Source organism: Musca domestica, unplaced genomic scaffold, assembly GCF_030504385.1.
Source record: "Musca domestica strain aabys unplaced genomic scaffold, Musca_domestica.polishedcontigs.V.1.1 1, whole genome shotgun sequence".
NCBI lineage: Eukaryota > Metazoa > Arthropoda > Insecta > Diptera > Muscidae > Musca > Musca domestica.
The window spans coordinates 34,145,380-34,168,410 of record NW_026712114.1 but is presented as its reverse complement, the minus strand read 5'-3'; the positions used below and the strand labels follow the sequence as shown (position 1 = coordinate 34,168,410).

Sequence of the window (23,031 nt, the reverse complement as noted above, 5' to 3'; positions counted from 1 at the left end):
TGGTTACGCCAAGAATTCCAGGAAACTAAGCAAAACCATGTCCCCTGGTTCTAATACCGCTCGTACCAGAGGAAGAATTTCGAAAAATGTTACCTCTTGTAAATAAATGTTTATTTAACTTAGGATGGAGTAGTTCGTCAGGGTCAAGGATTCGTACAGAAATTCATTTTTTTGTGACAAGTAGAGAAATATGGTTGGCTTTGTTATTATTCTGATATAGAGAAAAATATGCTTTATAATTCACTTATTCTACTTATGCTAAATGTGCTTATACTACCAGTATTCAGTACGCACTGCGATAAGCTTATCCGATATTCTTTGACTAAAACATTGATATGCACTTTTGTCATGGGAGAGAAAATGCGGAGGTTGGTAAACCTGGCTAATTACCTGGGTCCCCATGATACGAGATGATTTATGGAATGTTAGTGAACGGATTGCTAATGCTGTCCTTTGGTTTGTTGTTCAATCAGAACATTAGTCTGCAGGTCCACATAGTTTCTGTACACCTTTCCACAGAAGTTTTGAATTACAACTAAATTGAACTGTTCTGAAGAGGTGTCCGTTAGCTAATTGTTAGAACATTCCAGTAACGAATCCGTATTCGAAGAATACATCATTAATTGATGGTTTATTTGTAGGGTTTATTTCAAATGGTTGGTTTGGTTCTAATTTTCATTCTTAAAGTGTAGACAAAAACTTTACAAAACAAAAAAAGTTTGGGGGTTATAGCCAATCATCACCTCTTTTGACGTTTTCTTGGTATATAAATGTTGCTGACTTTAAATAAAGGTTATACATTTCGCTATGTCCTATAGAAAATACCGATCTTTGAATTCAAATAAATAAATTTATATTAGCATTATTATTTATTTATTTTGCTCTCTACTAACTTGCTAAAAACTATAGGTAGAATGAGTGATGCATTCTATTAGGATTTCAACTGTTACTAATCACCTTATTCTTTCATGACACTAATTGCTTGATCTGTTAAACAAATTATTTTGGTTCCATCATGGTACGCCATAGGGTAAACAACTGAAAAGTCATACGCATGACCTAAGAAACGAAATATGGTATCAAAATGTATTCATCTATTTTAAAATGTTAAGAAACCAACCGATTCGAAACCCTTAAGGTTTGTGGTTTGAAAGCCTCCCGCATTTATTTCGCACTGACGTTGAGCTCGTCCCAATATTGCCAAAATGGATTTCTTGTAGCTTTGGCAACCATTGTACCAGGTTTGACTGTAGGCCGCCTCGCCAATTTGTAGGCTCTAAAAATAAAAAAAAAATTGAGTTGCGGAATATTTCAAAATGTTCAATAATACCTTATTGATTATAAGTTGACCATAATAGCAAACCATAAAATATTGACCCAAACTGGTGGGCAAAAAAGCCATATATCCCAGAACATTTTTATTTATACCTTGAGTGAGGACATACACCGCTGCACAGAAAAGTGTAGCTACTGTTGAGAACAGCATGACCAGAACAAGTAGACTAAAGATTTCCTTTAGGTCATCCGCCAGTCTTAAAATAAACAGAACAAAAAAAAAAAACATAAAAATGCATTATAAAATCCACGTTTCTGGCTCTGATAGTCCGAGGCAAAATTTCTTTGAAAAATCGAAGCCTGTAGATCTGATAACCATTGAGAAAATTTCTTTAAAAATCCACGTTTGTTACTCTGTTAGTCCTTAGGAATATTTCTTAGAAAATTCACATTTATGGCTCTGATAGTCTTTAAAAGATTACTTTTTAAAATCCAGGAAATTTCTGATAGTCCTTGGGAAAATTTCTTTGAATAAACCAAATTTGTGTTTTTGATAGTTCGTGTCCTTAAGAAAATTTATTTAAAAAATCTATGTTTATGGCTGTGATAGCGCGATCCTCTTGAAAAATTATTTAAAAAACGTTTGTGGCACTGAAGTTCTTAGAAAATGTTTTTAACATACGTTTGTGGCTGTGATAGTCTTTTTTAACAATTCTTTAAAAAATCCACGTTTGTTTAATAGTCCTTGAGAGAATTCCTTTAACAAATCGAAGTGTGTGGCTCTGATAGTCCTTGAGGAAATTTATTTATGTAATCCACATTTGTGACTCTGAAAGTCCTTGAATTTCTTTAAACAATACACTTTTATGGCTCTAATAGTCCATAAGACATTTTCTTGAAGCCACCATGGCTCTGATAGTCCTTTAGTCAATTTCTTTAAAAAAAAACACGTTGGTCGTTGTGATGATCCTTTAAAAATTTTCTATATAATCCACTTTCGTCGTTGTGATAGTCTTTTGGAAAATTCCTTTAAATTACCCAAGTTTGTGTATCTGATAATCCTTTTGAAAAATTCTGTAAAAATCCAAGTTTATGGCTGTGAAAGAACTTGAGGATTTTTTTTTAATTCCAAGTTTGAAAAAGAACAATTCTGCAAAAATGGAAGTTTATGGCTGCTAAAGAACTTGAAAATGGCTGTTAAAGTCCTTTAGGAAATTTTCTTTAAAAAAAAATCCACGTTTATGGTCCTTATAGGCCCTTTGGAAATTTTCTTTAAAAAAATCCAAGTTTATGGCCCTTAGAGGCCCTTTGGAAATTTTCTTATGATCCTAATACTCCTTTTGGAAATATTCTTTAAAAAAAATCCCCGTCTATGGTCTTAATATTCCTTTTGGAAATTTTCTTTAAAAAAATCCACATTTATGGTCCTTATAGTCCTTTAGGAAATTTTCTTTAAAAAAATCCACGTTTCACGTTTAAGTCCTTTAGGAAATTTTCTAAAAAAAGTCCACGTTTTACGTTTAAGGTCCTGATAGTCCTTTAGGAAATTTTCTTTAAAAAATCCACGTTTCACGTTTAAGGTCCTGATAGTCCATTAGGAACGTTTCACGTTCAAGGTCCGGATAGTCCTTTAGGAAATGCTCTTTAAAAATCACTTTATGGTCCTGATAGTCCTTTAGGAAATTTTCTTTAGTCCTTTGGGAAATATTCTTTAAAAAATCCACTTTCACGTTTAAGGTCCTGATAGTCCTTTAGGAAATTTTCTTTAAAAAATTCACTTTATGGTCCTGATAGTCCTTTAGGAAATTTTATTTAGTCCTTTAGGAAATATTCTCTAAAAAATCCACGTTTATATTCCTTATAGTCCTTTAAAAATCAATGTTTATGGCCAAAATAGTCCTTTGGGAAATATTCTCTAAAAAATCCACGTTTATATTCCTAATAGTCCTTTAAAAATCCATGTTTATGGCCAAAATAGTCCTTTAGGAAATTTTCTTTAAATATCCACGTTTATGGTCCCGATAGTTCTTCAGAAAACGTTCTTTTAAAAATCCACGTTTTTGACTCTGATAGTCCAAGTTTGGGACTCAAGGTTTGGGGCTCCTCTGATAGTTCTGGAAAAAATCAACGTTTGCAACTTCTACAATCCTTTTGAAAATTTGTTTGGCTCTGATAGTCCTTTAGAAAAATTTCTTAAAAAATCCACATTTTTGGCTCTCTGTCCTTGAGAAAATTTCTTAAAACAATTCTTTACTTACTCCAATAAAATTTGATGTTTTCTCACCAATTCTGCCATGACCTTTAAATCTTTTTGTTGTCTCTTTTCCATGGGTTCATATGACTCCAAATTCCTCGATATGTAATCGAAATGCATGCACAGCTGTATGGCATAGGCAATTAACCAAATATCGGGACAAATATTGAATACAATGGCATAATGACTGTTCATAACTTCCATTGAATAAATCACCATATAGCCCAAAGGATTCCGATGGTCAACGACATACGATTGTTCCTCGTACAATTTATGATAGGTGAATTCGGCATCAGCATAACCCACCTTTATCAGATCCACAAAATATTCAATTATAGATTCGGCCAAGGGTGAAAAGAGTATCAAAGCCGTGGCACAAAAATACAAATACAGAGTCGTTGTAATCCATCTCGGCCAATAGCTCTCATTTACGCGATAGGCAAAACGATCCTCAATGGATGTGGGGAAAATTTCACGAAATTTTCGAAAAAGTTCCTTCTTTGATTTTATATTGCGAAAGAAATAGAAACTTTTCAGTATTCCAATGGCATTGTAATTGAAATCGTTGATAAGACGCAGAAGCAGTGGCAAATTGTTGGCTCCGGACACAATGTCCGCAAAAATTTCATCCGTCACAAAGTAGGTGCAATACAAACAGCAGATCAAGGTCAGAAAAAAGTACAGCTTCATTAGCCACCTTGCCAACCATGGACGGGATATTTCCAGAAAATCATAGCCCAATGTTTTCAACAGCACACACGGAAGATTGACGAAATCTTCAAAGTAACGCTCCACTTCAGCCATTTGGTAATTGCAAGCTGGCACAAACGAAAAGCAAATAATGTCCCAAGTAATTTATTGCGGGTTGTTGCGTTTTCACTTACAACTTTTGGTTTTTTTGGTCCTTTACCTTCAAGGGCTGTTGAAAATTTGAAACACTTCCCTGTCTCGGTGGTGTCCTTTTGTTTACACTTGCCTCATTAAAATTGCATAAAACTGGCTTCAATTAAAACATTTTCTTCTAGTTTGGGACAGTAAACAGACAATTAACTCATTAACTAATTATGTATAATTATAGTCTGGCTAACACTTCAGCTAAATGTCAAAACAACGTTCAACGTTTGATAACTTAATTTCCACGAAAGTAACAAAGACCAACATTTTTAAATTTCCGGTTAAAAATTTAATAGATTTTTTAAGAATTGTAAAAAGGACTCTTAGAACCACAAACGTGTGCATATTTAAAATAAATTTTCTGGAGGTCAATCAGGGCCACAAGCGGGGATTGTTTAAAGAAATTTTCACAAGGACTATTAAAGCCCCAAAGAGCTTTCAAAGAAATTTCGTCAAGGATTAGCTGATCCATAATGTGCATTTATTTTTCTTTTTTAATTTTCTCAAGGACTATCAGAGCCACAAACGTGGATTTTTTAAAGAAATCTCCTCAAGGACTATCAGAGCCACAAAGGTGGATTTTTTAAATAAATATCCTCTAGGACTATCAGTGCCACAAACGGAAATTATTTAAAGAATTTTTTCCAAGGACTATCAGAGCCACAAGTGGATTTTTTAAAGAAAAGAAATCTCAAGAAATACTAGAGTTCCAAACGTGGATTTGTAGAAAATTTTCTTAGCGACTAGAAGACTGTATTTTTAATCAAAATGTTCAAGGAGCAGCAGAGCCATAAACCTGGATTTTTAAAGAAAATTTCTTAAGGACTAACAGAGCCATAAACGTGGATTTTTTAAACTAAATTTCTTTGGACTAACAGAGCCATAAACGTGGATTTTTTACAGAAATGTTCTTAAGGGCTAGCAGAAGCTAGCTAGCAGAGCCATAAACGTGGACTTTTTAAACAAATTTTCTTAAGGACTATGAGAGCCAAAAACGTGGACTTTCTAAACAAATTTTCTTAAGTACTATGAGAGCCACAAACGTGGATTTTTTAAACAATTTTTTTTAAGGACCACAAACATGGACTTTTTAAACAGTTTTTTAAGGACTATGAGAGCCACAATCGTGGACTTTTTAAACAAATTTTTTTAAGGACTATGAGAACCACAAACATGGACTTTTTAAACAATTTTTTTAAGGACTATGAGAGCCACAAACGTGGACTTTTTAAACAAATTTTTTTAAGGACTATGAGAGCTACAAACGTGGACTTTTTAAATAATTTTTTTAAGGACTATGAGAGCCACAAACGTGGACTTTTTAAACAAAATTTTTTAAGGACTATGAGAGCCACAAACGTTGACTTTTTAAACAAATTTTTTTAAGAACTATGAGAGCCACAAACGTGGACTTTTTAAAGAATTTTTTTTAAGGACTATGAGAGCCACAAACGTGGACTTTTTAAACAAATTTTTTTAAGGACTATGAGAGCTACAAACGTGGACTTTTTAAATAATTTTTTTAAGGACTATGAGAGCTACAAACGTGGACTTTTTAAACAATTTTTTTAAGGACTATGAGAGCCACAAACGTGGACTTTTTAAACAATTTTTTAAAGGCCTATGAGAGCCACAAACGTTGACTTTTTAAACAAATTTTTTAAGGACTATGAGAGCCACAAACGTTGACTTTTTAAACAAATTTTTTTAAGAACTATGAGAGCCACAAACGTGGACTTTTAAAGAAATTTTCTTAAAGAAAAAAATTAAAGAACATTTCAAAAGGACTAGGCGAGCGAAAAATGTGGGCTTTTTAAAGAAATTTTCTTAAGGACTATGAGATCTAAAAACTTAGATTTAAAAAAAAAAAAATCAAAAGGACTAACAGAGCGATAAATGACATGATTTTTAAAGAAATTTTCATAAGGACTAGCAGAGCAATAAACGCTAGCTCTTTAATGTAATTATTACAGTGCATTTTTTACAGAAATTTTCTCAAGAACAATGAGAGCGACAAAAGTCGAGTTGGTTTAGAGTTTTTTAAAGGGACTATCAGAGCAACAAATGTGGATTTTAAGACATTTTTTCGAAAGACCTAATTAAGGAATATTAAGAAGTTTTTTTAATAACTATTTTGGACTAGTCCAGAAGTAATGTGAATTTTGTAAAAATTTTTCTGAATAGAACAATGTTGCCTTTTTTGTTCGGGATACCATAATATTTTGTTGTTGCAAAATGGTCAGGCTTAATCCCTTTATTGTTGTTTTTATTATAACAACGTTTGTTTATTAGTGGAGAACGATGGTAATGAATTACTAAATAGTAATGCTGAGTTTAAAAGAATTTTTATACCCCAAGGTTTGTGCATTTGTTTGTAACCGACAAAAGGAAACGAGATAGACCCATTGTTCCTTTTGATGATCTGCATAAAATCACATTCTGAGTCGATCTGTTTTAAAAAGTAACTACAGGTCGCATTTATTGCCCGATCCAGATGAAATTTTGGACAAATAATTAGTTTGAACCAAGGACGAACCCTATTGAAAATGGAGATAATCGGTCAAAATTTAGATATAGATCCCACATATATTTTCGTCCAATATGCTTTTTATTGTTCACCTAACGTGTAATATCAGCCCAAATAGTATGGAATTTTTCACGACCAGATTAGGCCTGAAAATATTTATGCCAAATTTTATCGAAATCGTTTCAAGTATAGCTATAGCTCCCATATATATTGTTCACCTGATTTGTTATTTTTGTCCTCCGCAGCCATAATATGCACTCTGTAAAAACGATATTTGAGGAATTATAACAAATACAACTCAGAAAAACCCTGGCTAAATTTTATCGAGATCGGTCAAGAATTGGATATTGCTCTCACATACAGGACGAGGTCAAAGCACTGCAACCAACTTCAGACTGCTGTCATTTCTAAGCCACTCGTCCGACAGCCGTTAAAATTATTCTAGTAACAGCTCATTATATTGTTTACAAGCGTACAAAAGCATTTTGGTGAGCATTTTCCAGAAAAAAATTATTCGTGATGGAATTCAAGCGTGATAGTGAGATTTCTTTATATTTGGCTGGAAAACCACAAGTGGCTATTGTTAGAGCACTCCAGCATTTAAATGTGAATAAATCTTTTTTGTCTCGTATCATCGTTCGTAACTGTGATACTGGCAACATAGCCCGACGTCAATGAAGTGGATGGAAGAAAACAGCAACATCAGCAGAAATGGTTCGAAAAAAAAAGAAGCGACATGATCGAAACCCGTGTCGCAGTGGCCGAAAAATGGCTCGTTAGCTGAGCAAGCGCTTCGCCGGGAATGGGCCAAAATACCGCAGAGCAACATTCGGGCAGCGTGTGACGGTTTCATTGGCCATTTGAAGGCCATAATTCGTGCTAAAGGTGGCCAATTCGAACAAATTTAAACTTATTCTAAAATTTGATGCTATTACCGGCATTTTTTGCTCTCATTTAATAAAACTTAAAAAAAATGGTAAAAATGATGGCGTTTGACTTTGTTGCAGTTTTTTTTTATCTCACCCAGCATTTGAATTTGTCCAAGAATAATGTGAAATTTGTAACATTTTTTCTGGAGAAATATTCTTAAAAATCCACCCTTGTCGCAATATTGGTCCTCGAAAATATCCGCACTTGTAGATCCATTAATTTACGCCTGTAACTCTAAAAGCCCTTGAAAAATGTAATTCAAGGCCCTATAGCTGTTAGATCCAGATCCAAGCTTCTAGTCTTGATTGCAATTGAAAAAAATTCTCAAAAAATCGTTGTTCTTAAAAACTCCAAGGTTTTAGCTTATTGGTTCTTGAAAAGTATTCTCAAAAAATTTCCAGGCTTGTAGTTTCAATACTTCTTAAAAATATATTATTGGTAAATCAACAGTTGTGGCTCTGTTGGGTGTTTAAAAAAAATTGTAAAAGTTCATATTTTTATATGAATGTGAAAATTTTTGAAATTATTTCACGTTAAAATCTGCAAAAGTCTAATAGAAAATTTGTTCAATAACTCCACATTGGTGGCTCCGATATCCCAACAGAAAACAAGTAAGGAAAAGTCAAAAGTCAGGCGGGGCCGACTTTATGATACCCTACACCACTATGCATATTTAGTAGATCTCCCGTGACAAAATAATTTATTTAATATAGCAGCTACTCATACCACCTACCAACATTTGGCTTAAGATCAGTTAGATTTCATAGGGAACTAATATATGGGAGGCATATCCAATTCTGAATCGATTTTCACGAACTTTGGCGTAGACATTTAATTCTTTAATACCAAATAACATTGCTATAGAGTGCATGAGAAGGATAATATTAAAAAATATTTATCGGAGCCGAGTTCCACAAAATGGAAACATATGCCCCGAAATTCACGCTATTTTGGCTGATATTAGCCATTATTTGCACAATAAACCTGAAATCGAATTAAGGATATTTAAGACCTAGACAAGACAATTAACACGAAATCGGATATATATGTGAGAGCTATATCCAAATCTGAACGGATCTTGATGCAATTTGAAAGATGTATTTCTGGGCTGTATCTGATATCTGGTACCAAATATCATTGTTGGGAAGTGCTTATTACGCATGTGAGGGACTTAAACACCAAATCAGATGAAACATATATATGGGTGCTATAGTTATATATCTGAATTCGGTTTGATGTGCCAAAATGCAGGTCATTTAGACTTATATTGGTCATTTGGTGCACAATTAACCTGAAATCGGTTGAAGGTATATATATATGATCTATATCTAAATCTGATCCGATTATCACCAATTTCAATAGGGTTCGTCCTTGGGCCAAATAAATATTGTTTGCAAAGTTTCATTTCAATCAGACAATAAATGCGATCTGACGGGCTGAAATGAATAAATCGACTCAGAAAGTGATTCTATGAAGATCCTCAAAAGTAACTATGGGTCTATCTTGCTTACTTTTCCCAGTTACAAACAAATGCACAAAGACATAATTACCTTACCACTATGTGGTGTAGGGTATAAAAAACTAAAAAAAATTCAGTCACTTATTGAAAATAATTCTCAAAAAATACCAAATTAATAGCTTTGATATTCTTTCAGTAAAACTATTAAAAACAGGTTTGGCGGTTATACCAGTCTTCAAGAAATACTTTTAAAAATTTCCACATTTTTTTGGTTCAGAAAAACATTCAAAACATTACTACGTTTTGGGTTCCAAATTGTGCCTCTATCCTTCTTGTGATGTAAATGGAATCCCTCTGTTATTAAATATTTAAATTGTTTTGTATCCGCGTGTCAAAATAATAACTGTTTTATGGGTAATCTTAATAAATAATTTAATTAAATGACAGACAGGAAATATCTGGCACACCTCCTCCATTTTTAATGTGAATGTGTATGGTTTTTTTTTTTGGTGCTGTAGGGAGGGTATAATTTAATTGTTTTTGTATGAAGCGAAAAGGGTGTTAACGAACTTTTTGGATGCAAATAGTGTTTATGGAAATCTATTCTAAACTTATTTTTTGCAGGTTTCTTAATACAGGTTTGCCCATATTCGACGGACCCATGTTTTTATACCCTCAGCCATATGGCTACAGAGGGTATATATCATTTGATACGGTCAAAACGTGCCTAGTGGAAATAACGGTTTTAGACCCTAGGTCTCTTTGGACCAAATCCGTTTTAGAACATTTGGAGTCGATCTAGCGATGTCCGTCCGTCCGTCTGCCTGTCTGGCTGGCTGGTGGGCACGATAACTCTCGAAGGGAGTATCCGCTTTGGTCCAAACTTGGTACATCGTAATATTTTTGTCAAACTTAGATCGAGTTCGGAGATGGGCAATATCGGTCCACTCCTTCTGGTACCTCCCCCACAAAAGGTCGAAATTTTCAAAAAATATATTTTCTGCACAGAAAGAGAAACGATAATCCGATTTTGCTCCAACTTAGCATATACTAATATTTGCGTCCGTGCTAGGTCAGGTGTGAAAATAGACAATATCGGTCTACTCCATCAAGTACCTCCCCCACAAATGGTCAAAATTTTGAATAATTAACTCTCATAAAATGTGATGTAAGAGTCCGATTGTCTTCAAATTTCACACATCCCAATATTTATATTAACCCAAGGTCTGATGTTAAGACGGAATATATCGGTCCACTCCCTCTGGTACATCCCCCACAAAAGGTCGAAATTTAAAAAAAAAATATTTTTTGCACAGAAAGAGAAAGGATAATCCGATTTTGTTCCAACTTTGCATATCCTAATATTTACGCCAGTGCAAGGTCAGGTGTGAAAATGGACAATATCGGTCCACTCCATCAAGTACCTCCCCCACAAAGGGTAAACATTTTGAATAATTATAATTCCAATATTTCATAAATCCAAGATCTGGTGTTAAGATGGAATATATCGGTCCACTCTTTCTGGTATCTCCCTCACAAGGGGTCAAAGTTTTGAATAACCAAAACTTTTATAAAACCCGAAATCAGGTTCTCTTTATATTTCATACATCCCATTATTTCCACTAAGAAAAGATCCGTCGGTTCACTCATTCTGGTACCTCTCCCACAAATGCTCAAAATTTTGAAAATCCATGAAGCTCATAAAAAGCGAAATTGACATCCGATTCTATTTATGACCTGGTACATCCCAAAATTTCCATTAACACAACACAGTCCAAACCTAGCACGCCGCAATATTTATATCATATTTATTTAGGTCCGACACGAAATGGCCAATATTGGCCAATTCCTTCGGAACCAACTGCATAAAGGTTTAAATATTTGATCAATCAAACCAGAAGTCAACAGATTTTAAAATAATCGAACATTGGCTGAGGGTATACATCTGTCGGCAAAACCGACCGAAACTTTTTAACTTGGGTTGGGCCCATTCCAATCGACGAGGCTTGTCCGAATAATCCGTTGTAAAGTAGACCGAGCCATGCCCAACTGCTGAGAACGGCGTTTTTGGGATGTTCTTGGGGACCTCTAAACACTGGCTCGAACGGCAGCGATATTCTCGGCCGATCGCCTTGGTCGACTTTTATGTGGCCTCTTCGGATTAGAAAGAGTCTTACCAGTCGAAAATTTTTCGTAAAAACGCTTAATGGTGTTCTTAGAAGGCGCACTTCTCACATTTTTTTTCACAATTGACTTCTTTTGTTGAATGTAAATTTCAACTATTTCACAGCGCTCGCGTGGCGTGTATTGGTTCATGTTAAAAATCTGATTGGACTGACGCTTCAAACGCGGTATGTCATTAAGCGATGTGACATCTCTGTCAAAAGTTATGGCGTTGCCAGATGGGTCCGTCGAATATGGGCAACCCTGTACTTTGGGGAAGTATTTGTAGTAAAGAACATGACTGATGTCTGAAAATTTTCTATTTAGCATGTTTAATCTGTTAGTTTCTTAAAGTTTATAACAATTTTTAAAATAACCATAAAATGGCCGTAACTCCTTAAATATTGACTTTTCGTAGTTTTTAGCTATTTTTTGTGACCAGTTTTCAGGGCATGAATTGGTGAATATTTTAAAATGGCCATAACATCTTTAATATTGACTTTTCGGGGTTTTTAGCTATTTTTTGTGATCAGTTTTTAGGCCATGAATTTGTGAATATTTTCAAATGGCCATAACACCTTAAATATTGGCCTTTCGGGGTTTTTATCTTTTATTTCTGATCAGCTTTTAGGTCATGAATTTGTGAATATTTTAAAATGGCCATAACTCCTTAAATATTAACTTGTTGTAGTTTTTAGCTATTATCTGCGATCAGTTTTTAGGGCATGAATTAGTGAATATTTTAAAATGGTCATAACTCCTTAAATATTGACTTTTTGGGGTTTTAGGGACTTTTTAGGGCATGAATTAGTGAATATTTTAAAATGGCCATAACTCTTTAAATATTGACTTTTCGGGGTTTTTAGCTATTATTCGTGATCAGTTTTTGGGGCATGAATTAGTGAATATTTTAAAATGGCCATAACACCTTAAATATTGACCTTTCGGGGTTTTTATATTTTATTTCTGATCGGTTTTTAGGGCATGAATAAGTGAATATTTTAAAATCGCCATAACTCCTTAAATATTGACTTTTCGGGTTTTTAGCTATTATTTGTGATCAGTTTTCAGTGTATGAATTAGCGAACATTTTAAAATGGCCATAGCTCCCTAAATATTGACTTGTCGAGGTTTTCATATATAATTTGTGATCAGTTTTAAGGGCATGAATTCAGTGTATATTTTAAAATGGCCTTAACTCCTTAAATATTGACTTGTCGGGGTTTTTAGCTATTATTTGTTATCAGTTTTAAGGCATGAATTAGTGAATATTTTAAAATGGCCATAATTCCTTAAATATTAATGTCTTCTTCCTCCAAAAGTGTTGCATGTACAGCTGCTGCACCATGATAGATTGCACACACAGCCATACTCATTTACACCCTCAACCTTATTACAGATGCATGCACATGTATCTACCGTACTAACGACACTTCCAGGGAGAGGATGACTGATGCCAGCGACACCGGTAATAAATCGGTAATGCTGTGTGTTTACATAAAATGTTCATGTCAGTCTCGTCTCTGCAGCAAAGCCAGTGAATTGATGAATTTTGAAGAAACTTTGTTGCATGATTTGTTGTTTTATTTTGTTGCCTGCCATTATACCAATTGTCGTTGTCTCATTGTTGTTCTTTTATTGTTGTTGTTGTTTGTTTACAGCAATTTCATTAACACCAGCCAGTCAGTCGGTCCGCCAGCCAGCATCATTGTCATCCTTCATCTACGGAATGAGTGCCTATGACATTAGTCGATATGTCTCTTCGTTTGTCTGTCTGATTTTTATCCAGTCATCCTTTCGATGACAAATGCCAATGGTGTGTGGGTCTGTGTGTGAGTCTGCCTCTGTGTGGTTTGTTGCACGAACCTTTATCACATTAAAAAGTCGGAAATCAATGGAAATGGAAAGTGATAGTTTCCTCGAATTTGGAAATGAAAAAACATTTCATTTCGTTTTGGTTGGGTTTATTTCGATGTTTTTGTGAAAATCATCGAAGCAACAATGGAAGATGAAAGAAAATTTCGGCTATTGATTTAATGATGGAAAAGTGGGAAAAATTACATTGAAAGACCATGAGAAGAAGAAAATTTATGTCATTGTCATGCTATGAAGTGACTGATGTCTGTTTAGATAAATTGCCAGGCGATTTATCTTTCAATTAAAATCGAGTTTCAATTTAAGACATTTTCAACGAAAATATTGTCCCTTGGGAACGCTTTCCTAATATAATTTTCATGGAATCTATCATTCATCACTTTATCATAAATAGTTTTAATTATTATTTTACAAATCAATTTTGGTTACAATTGGGATTCACTTGGGATTCCTCTAAAGGCTTTAGCAAATCTTCTTTTTTTGGCTCTTCCATAATGGCCGTTGACATTCACACTTCCTGTGAGATTATTCCAAAGGTCAACATCTATTGAAATCTTTTTGGTTAATGGGAGGATTTTATACAAAAAAAGGTCCTCTAAAGCCAATTGGCAGTACACAAGTAAGAATAACTACAATAACAAAAGTCTTCCCTTAATGCGACAACGAGTTTTAAAAGAGAGTCACATTTTTATGGCCTTCTTTAGACGCCATCCCCAACACTGACTTCCTTTTCATTTTTCGAGATAAGGACATAAATCCTCATTCAAATGCATTTAAAAGAAAAAACAACAATAGACAAAAGAAAGGAAAACGAAACAGACATTGAATACTACCTCGAAAAGTGTTAAAATGCTCTAAATCATTTGGGCGCCAGGAAAATGAAGATATTAATATTATTGGCTAAGAATGTTTTTTTTTTTTTCATTTTATGAGAAAACTTTATAGGGGTCATCTATAAAAGTTAAAACCATCTTGGGTTGGAGCTACTCCTTAAATCAACCATAATGGCGTTTAACTATTGAAATGGATAGAGTTTGCCTCATTCCATCCAATGACTGCCAATCCATCAATTTTTATACTCTCAACCACCGCCAGCCAGAAATGCCTACCGAGACCATTTCGAGACGGCCCAACAGACAAATTTGTTACATCGTAATATTTGTATCAAACTAAAAATGAGTTCAGAGATAACAAATATGATCGACATCTTCTGGGATCTTCCCCTATAAAAGTTCAACATTTTCAGAAGAAATACCTTAAATAATGTCAATAACTTAAATAAAGTCAAACGCCATCATTTTCACATTTTTTTTTAACTTTATTGAATGAAAGAAAAAATGTCGGAAATTACATCAACTTTAAGATTTGTTCGAATTGGTCAACTTTGGCATGAATTATGGCCTTCAAACGGCCAATGAAACCGTCACACGTTGTCCGAATGTTGCTCTGTGGTATTTTGGCCCATTCCCGGCGAAGCGCTTGCTTGAGGTGATTTTGTAGTGCCAACCTTACTTTCTAGAATACTCCAGACACAATAGTGCAACGGATTGGTATCCGGAGATTTTGGTGGCCATTGTGCGCTGGAAATGAAGCGAGGAACCTCATTTTGTAACCATTGCTAGCTGGCGCGTGCTGAGTCCTGTTGGAATATCCAAATGTTTGCGGCCAAAATGTTTGCGTGCCCAAGGCTTTAATACACTCTCCAGAATATTTTCGCGATAATATTCGGTATATATTCTGATGCCACGGTCGATTAATATGAGCGGAGAGCGACCATCGGCTGTTATGGCCATACCATCCATCCCATACCATCACCATGGCCGGCGCTTGAGTTCTGATGGCCAACCGATGGTGCACATTTTCAGCTGACCTCTTTGGCAAGTAAACCCGATCATTTTATTTGTTTACAAACTGCTGGACAACGAATGTTTTCTCATCGGAGAAAACCAAATTCGGCAGTTCTCTACTTTCGGCCAAGCGAAGCAACTCTTTAGCTCTTTTGAGTCTTTTTTTCTGTTGCGGTGTAAGTTCTTGCAGCTCGAGCTCAGTTTCCAATATTTACCGAATGGAATATTGCGATATTTTCAGCTGACAAGCAATTTTTCGGCCACTGCGACGCGGGTTTCGATCAAGTCGCTTCTCTAGTTTTCGAACAATTTCTGTCGGACGAGTGGCTTAGTGGCAGCAGTAGATGATATAGTATAAGAAATATGCATCAGCCAAGTTATATAAGTGCTGAACCCGCAATTCAGATTGTGAACCTGACTAGTAGGCTTAATAGTTACTGCTCTTAAGTATTCGGATTTTGGTTGACATAGAGGTGATAAGGTGTTTTGTTCTCGGTAATATTAGGGTTTATGTTGCTCTTGGGTCGAAAAAAATCGAATTTATTTTGACTCGGTGACAGATAGGTGATATGTTTTCGGTTCGGTATTATTCGGTTTATATAACCAGGCTAATTTGGATCTACCCGAAAGTGTTGAAATCCACAAACGTCTAGGTAGTGTTCGTTTCCTTTCGTCTCAATGTGCGTGTAATATGCAGGGTGTTTGCACAGGGACATATATCTTACAAAGAGAAGACTCTGATATTTAACTAGCAGTGAGACAACGATCGGGATACAATTATATTTTAAGCGTAGTTTGTTTGCGGCGGTATAGCCATTAACCTACTTTACCATTTTTGTGGGAAAGGTAGGATAAGGAATGGACCGATAGGACAGGCCCCCACGGCCCACCTTGCATTCTTTTTCATTTCTTTACTAAATTAATTCTGAAATTAATATGGAATTCCACTGATGAATGATCGTAGGACCATTTAAACTAGGTGGATATGTCAACAAAAGAATTTTCAAATCGAGGGCTCGAAAATGAATTTGTTGGGTAAACATTGGTCACAATATTAGATTTGTTAATTTTTATCAAAAGGATTTCAGATCTTTAGAATCTTTATCGCCAATTATAATAAAGTAGGATACCACATAATATTCGCTTCCTACAGCGATTTTTATTTTTATATCCTCAGCCATATGGCTACAGAGGGTGTATATCATTTGATACGGCCAAAAGTGACTTATCGAAATAACGGTTTTAGACCCTAGTTCTCTTTGGACCAAACCCGTTTCAGGACATTTGGAGTCAATCTAGCGATTTCTGTCTCGAAGGAAGTATCCGATTTGGTCCAAATCGTAATATTATTATAAAATATTATTATAAAACTTAGATCGTGTTCGCAGATTGAACCACTCGGTCCACTACTTCTGGTACCTCTCCCATAACGATTGTAGAGATCGGACCATTACTTCTGGTACCTCCCGCACATACGGCTCAAGATTTTGAAAAACAAAACTTTCTGGTACCTCGCCCCCAAAGGATCACAATTTTAATACTTTCATCTGTCATAACTTGCGAAACAATTCAGCGATTCTTTACAACTTGCTATATCTAAATATTTCTCTCAACCAGAAACCTGAAATAAATACGAGTATGGATTTTATGATTTCGCATAAAAATGGATATAAATGTTCGATTGTCTTGTAATTTTGCCGATACCAATATTTATACCCTACACCACATAGTGGTAAGGGTATTATGTCTTTGTGCATTTGTTTGTAACAGGGATAAGGAAGCCCATAGTTACTTTTAGGGATCTTTATAGAATAGGTTGATTTATGCATGTCAGTCCGTCTGCCCGTGCGTCCGTCCATGTATTCTTGTGAACAAAATGCAGGTCGCACATTTATTATCCTATTGAGATGAAATTTTGCAAACAATGTTTGTTTGGCTCAAGAACGAACCCTATTGAAATTGGTGATAATCTGTTCAGATATAGCTATAGCTACCATATATATGTTTTAACCGATTTGGGAATTTAAAGTCTTTCACAAGCGTAATAAGCATTCCACAACAATGATGTTAGATATCAAAATTCAGCTCTGAAATAAGTGTATTAAATTTTGTCAAGATCGGTTCAGATTTGGATATAGCTCCCATATATATCCTCAAGCGATATTGGGTTAATTGCGCACCAAATGGCTAATATCAGCCCAATTAGAGTGAATTTTGGCATATCCGACCGAATTCAGTCTAGCAGCAAGTACATTAAATTCGGTGAAAATCGGTACAGATATAGCTATAGCTTCATCCGATTTGGTATTTAAGTCCCTCAAATTCGTACTATGCATTCGACATCAATGATATTTGGTACCAAATATTTTATAGAGATCGGAAATACCTCTGCAAATTTCATCAAGAGCGCTTCTGATTTGGGTATAGGTCTCATATATATCTTTAACCGATTTCGGGTTTATTGTGTACCAAATCGCCAATATAAGTCCTAATGACCTGAATTCTGGTACATCCGACCGAATTCAGTCTAGAAGAAAGTACATCAAATTTGGAGAAAATCGATTCAGATATAGATATACATATATCCCATATATATGTTTCATCCAAGTTCTGGTTCGAAGCAAATGAATGAAGCGCTGGTTTTTAGGATGAATTCAGTCGTAATTACCAAAACTCTATCCATTTGCTACCAGATATCAGCGTCAAATATTGTCAAGATCTGTTCAAATTTCGATATAGGTCCCATATATATCATTAACCGATTTCGGGTTAATTGTGCACCAAATGACCAAAATAATAATCTACTAAATTATGATCTACTTCAAATAAATGCTTTTGTTACGGCAGCTCTACTAAATGTGCATAGTGGTGTAGAGTATCATATAGTCGGCCCCGCCCGACTTTTGACTGTTTTATCTGCATTAAATCATGTATGAAAATGGAATACGTCGGTCGTGGTTCCTCACATACATTTTAACATTTTCTAATAATTATCTCCTTTTTTACAAAAAGTGAAAGAAGCAGTCGATATAGTCCAAACCTCTTCGTACGCCGCAAAAATTATATCATATTTTTTTAAGTCTGATAAGAAATGGACAATATTGGCCTGGCCCATTATTTTGAGCAATTATAACAGAAGTCAAAATATATATATAAATATTCGAACATTGGCTGAGGGTATAAATCTATCAGCAAACCCGACTGATAATTTTTAACTTGTTTTCAGGCAGGGACAGACATACAGGCGGACGGACGTGACCCAAATGTCCTGGAGAAGATTTCGTCCAAATAGATATGGGGTCTGAAATGGTATATAACCTCCGATTCTTTTAGCCTATAGGGTATAGTGAAAAGTTAATATTAAATGCCTTTGTGTTTTTATTTTTCTAATACCTAATTTTCAATATTATTATTTTATGGCAATATTTTATGGCAATGACATTAGTAAAAATTGAAAGAAAAAGCAGTCTCAAGCTGATAATTGTGATATCTTTTGTTAAATTTGCATTTTATTGCAATTTCGCTTTGTTTTCTCTTTTTATTCCCAACTGCATCACTGCCGCCATATTCCGCACAATAAAAACAAAGAACGCCGTCAACTTGTTCTTAAAGATTATTTCAACAAATTCTGCTCTTCATATGCATGTCAGATGGCGTAGAAGTTCGCCTCAAATGTAATGCAATGCAATTTTTATCTTATCACTGTTTGTAAAACGTGACGTTGATGGCGGGAACGCTGTGACGAGCGAGCAAGCGAGAACTTTTAAAGAAATTAAAGTTATTCCCCCAGTAGATAAATTCGAGTGACAACAAAAGAATACTTGGCGTTTTTTACATTTACTTGTTGGTATGCAATTATTAATGTTTTGTTCAATTACAACTTGGAATTGATGCCATACATGAGGGAAACATTAAAAAAAATAGCTAAGTTCGTCCGGTCCAAACTTTTAATACCGTTCATCATTTGGAAGGGACTTGATAAAATTAAACAAACAAAATTACGAAAAATTTCGTTGTTTTTTATCATAGGCTGTAGTACCTATTAAGATCTTCAAATACGAAATTTGAATCGATTCGGGTGAATAATGTCTTTAAAATAATCAAAATACCGAACATCGGGATGTACCGTTATATGGAGGCTATACGAAGACGCGGACCTGCAAAGACAATTTTCTGTCACAGGCTGTAGTATGCATAACGAACTTCGAAATTCTTAGACATAGACTGTAACACCCATTACAAGCTTCGAATAAAAAATTGAAACAATTCGGGTGCATAATGGCGCTAAAATCATCAAAATACCTAATATCGGGAGGTACCGTAATAGGGGGGCTATACGAAAACGTGGACCGACCTTGCTCATTTACGAACTTAACCTAGCTATTGGCAGAATACATATGTGCATGTGTGCAAAATGCTTGCCTTCTATCTATATTCGTTCGAAAGATAGCGTGTTTACAACAGAAAGACAGACGGACACACAGGCAGTCGGACATCGCTAAATCGTCTTCGAATTTTACACTGATCCAGAATATATCTATTTTGTAGGGTCTACCATGAATATTTCGAGGAGTAACAAACGAAATTACAAAGCTATCCATAGAATGGTGGAGGGTATAAAAAACCAAGAGGGCGACCCATCAGGGAGAAAGTCAGTTAAACCCTTCAAATGATCGGCACTTTGGTATTTTTAGTGCCAAACTTGCTTTGCAAAATACTCCAGACACAAGAGTCCAACGGATTGGTGTCCGGAGATTTTAGTGGCCATTGTGCGCTGGAAATAAAGCGAAGAACCTCATTTTGTAACCATTATTGGGTGGCGCACGTGCTGGGTGCGATGGTGCTGAGTCTTGTTGGAATGTTCAAGGTCTGCGGCCAAAATGTTTGCGTGCCCAAGACTTTATTACACGCTCCAGAATATTTTCGCGATAATATTCGGCATTTATTCTGATGATAAGGGGGATTAACACGATCGGAGAGCTACCATCGGCTGTTATGGCGGCCTACATCATCACCATGGCCGACGCTTGAGTTCTGGTGGCCAACTGAAGGTGCAAATTTTCAGCTGACCTTTACAAACTGTTGGACAACGAATGTTTTCTCATCGGAAAAAACCAAATTCGGCAGTTCACTACTTTCGGCCACTTTAGCTATTTTGAGTCTATTTTATTCTGGTTCCGTTGTAAGTTCTTGCACTTTTTGGAATTTCAATGGCTTTACCCCGAGCTCAGTTTTCAATATTTGCCGAATGGAATATTGCGATATGTTCAGCTCACGAACCATTTTTCGGTCACTACGACGCGGGTTCAAGTCGCTTCTTTACTTTTCGAACCATTTCTGCTGATGTTCCTGTTTTCTTCCGTCCACTTCCTTGCACATTTAAATGCTGGAGTGCTCTAACCGTTGTATGGAGGCTATACGATATCGTGGACCTATGAGGACAATAATCTTCCAGGGGATTAGGTATTCAGAAATAACTTCTTGTGTGGATTTTCAGATAATTCCGTTGGAAAATGTGGCTAAAATCATAAAAATACCGAATATCGGGGGGTTCCGTTGCATGGGAGCTATACGATTTTGTGGACCGATATAGCACATCTTCGAACTTGACCTGCCTGCGGACAAAAGACTGATTTGTGCAAGATTTTAGCTACCTATCTTTATTCTCTACCTATCCAGGGGATTAGGTATTCAGAAATAACACCTTGTGTGGATATTCAGACAATTCCGTTGGAAAATGTGGCTAAAATCATGAAAATACCGAATATCGGGGGGTTCCGTTGTATGGGAGCTATACGATTTTGTGGACCGATATACCCCATCTTCAAACTTGACCTGCCTGCGGACAAAAGACTGATTTGTGCAAAATTTTAGCTACCTATCTTTATTCGCTCCGACTCTAGCGTGATTACAACAGACGGACAGGGTTAAATCGTCTCAGAATTTTACGCTGGTCAAAAATATATATACATTGTTGGGTCCAAAGTTATTATTTCGATGAGTTACAAATGGAATAACGAATATACCCCCCATAGAATAGTGGAGGGTATAAAAAGCAAAGAGGGCGACCCATCAGGGAGGGAATAAATATAAAATAATTAAATAAATAAATTATGAATAGTCAGTTAAACCTTTCAAATAATCACAAAACCCACAACTGGATCCATTCAAAAATATGAATTTTGGTCGCTTGAAAAATTGTGTTTTCAGTTTTATTTCGTTATAGAGAAAAGTTCGTCAAAGGAAATTTAATACAGAGAAACCCGATTGTATTTATTGCATTTTATGTAGAAATTCACTTATTTAAGCGATTATTAGCTCAACTTGTAATTTCCATAAAATGCCATTATTTTTGCCGATTAGATATTAGATTAGATTTCCATTTGTGGCTTTTCTGTTCATTTTTTTGTTTTATAACTATTCTATTAGTCACTTTTCTTATCTTAGCTAATATATAGATGTGGAAGCTATTATAATATTAATTAATTATTAAAATATTAATAATAGTTATCATTCTCGCTGACAACTGAACTTAAAAGATATGTGTTTCAAAAATGTTTCTTATTTTCCTCCTGAGGGATATAAATACAATAGTTTATCCTTAATGCTCCACATGGTAACACCAAAACTCTTAGATGCGCAACAAGTTGTCTTGCAACTTCTTTCAATAATAAACAAATAAAAATGAGATTCATTTACTACATGTTGTGTTGTGTTTGAAGTGAATAACTTCGACTAAATTTGCACAAAACAAACGATGACAAACATATGAGGATGAGTATGAGTATGAGCTTCAAATATTAAGTGTTTCAACTTGCAACCTCCAAAACCACCTCAAAGTTTGAGGTATCAAGGCGTAAGGACTGTTCCAGTACAACATTGGTATAGTGAACAATAGTTTTGAGAATTGCGATAGTTCTTCCATGCGGTCAAATATTAATTCAAACTGGGATGTTATTGAGTTGGTAAGTGTTGGCAAGCAATGCATAAAAAATTATTCATAAATATATGAAGAGACCAATAAGGAAAAGTCAAAAGTCGGCCTGAAATCGGATTAAAAATATGTATGGGAGCTATATCCAAATCTTAGCCGTTCTCGATAAAATTTGGGAAAGATATATCCAAGCTCTATATGATGTCTGGTACCATTGTTGTCGAATGCGTATTACGAATTAGAGGGACTTAAAACGGAAAAAATATTTTAATATATATTTTTGTTTAACTTGTAACATCTTATGTTTTCCATCCACCATATATAAATATTTATATGTATTCTTCATCATCATTAGATTCTATGTTGATTTAACCATATCCATCCGTCTGTGAAAATCACTTTAAATATATATTTAAGTTTTGGTATAAACTAAACTTTGGTATAAATAAATAACTGTACCCCCAGATATTCGGTATTTTGTGGCTTTGTTTTCAAATTTCGAGTTCGTAAAAGGTATTATTATTATTATCAAATTCTCTATGCAGTTTCAAGTCTACGGATAGCCTCAATATAAGGGTACCACCTATATTCGGTATTCTGATGATTTTAGGGACAGTGTTCAACGGATTCATTTTAAAGTTGGAATAGAAAATTTTCTACATTGGGCTACATATAACAGTATCTAACAATGTTCGGTATTTTAATAATTTATGCGAAATTTTTCGACAGACTTTTTTTAAATTTGGTATTTGAAGTTCGTAATGGGTACTACTTTCTATGACAGGAAATTACCAATACAAATCCACCAATACAAATCCACGGTTTCCTTTATAACTTTACGAAGTTATCTTCTGGACGAAGATACTATGTTAT

General features: G+C 35.1%; 1 protein-coding gene across 1 annotated transcript; it reads right to left on the bottom strand.

The window, feature by feature from the left end:
• Window positions 1–706: 706 nt before the first annotated feature.
• On the bottom strand, window positions 707–4,445 carry LOC101892313 (odorant receptor 49a-like). Its single transcript, XM_059127428.1, has 4 exons — window positions 3,534–4,445; window positions 1,331–1,532; window positions 1,121–1,276; window positions 707–1,059 (listed from the first exon to the last, which is right to left on the bottom strand). The coding sequence occupies exons 1-4, from the start codon at window positions 4,331–4,333 to the stop codon at window positions 1,000–1,002; spliced, it is 1,218 nt and encodes a 405-aa protein (XP_058983411.1). The 5' UTR covers window positions 4,334–4,445; the 3' UTR covers window positions 707–999.
• Between the last annotated feature and the right edge of the window lie 18,586 nt (window positions 4,446–23,031).

What these genes read in the sequence shown, in the direction of transcription:
- LOC101892313 (XM_059127428.1), bottom strand. Translation starts at nt 4,333, where the DNA reads ATGGCTGAAGTGGAGCGTTACTTTGAAGATTTCGTCAATCTTCCGTGT. An exon ending in GTCAACTTATAATCAATAAG is followed by an intron (nt 1,277 to 1,330) that starts GTATTATTGAAC and finishes TTTTATTTTTAG; the next exon opens with AGCCTACAAATTGGCGAGGC. An exon ending in ACCTTAAGGGTTTCGAATCG is followed by an intron (nt 1,060 to 1,120) that starts GTTGGTTTCTTA and finishes TTCGTTTCTTAG; the next exon opens with GTCATGCGTATGACTTTTCA.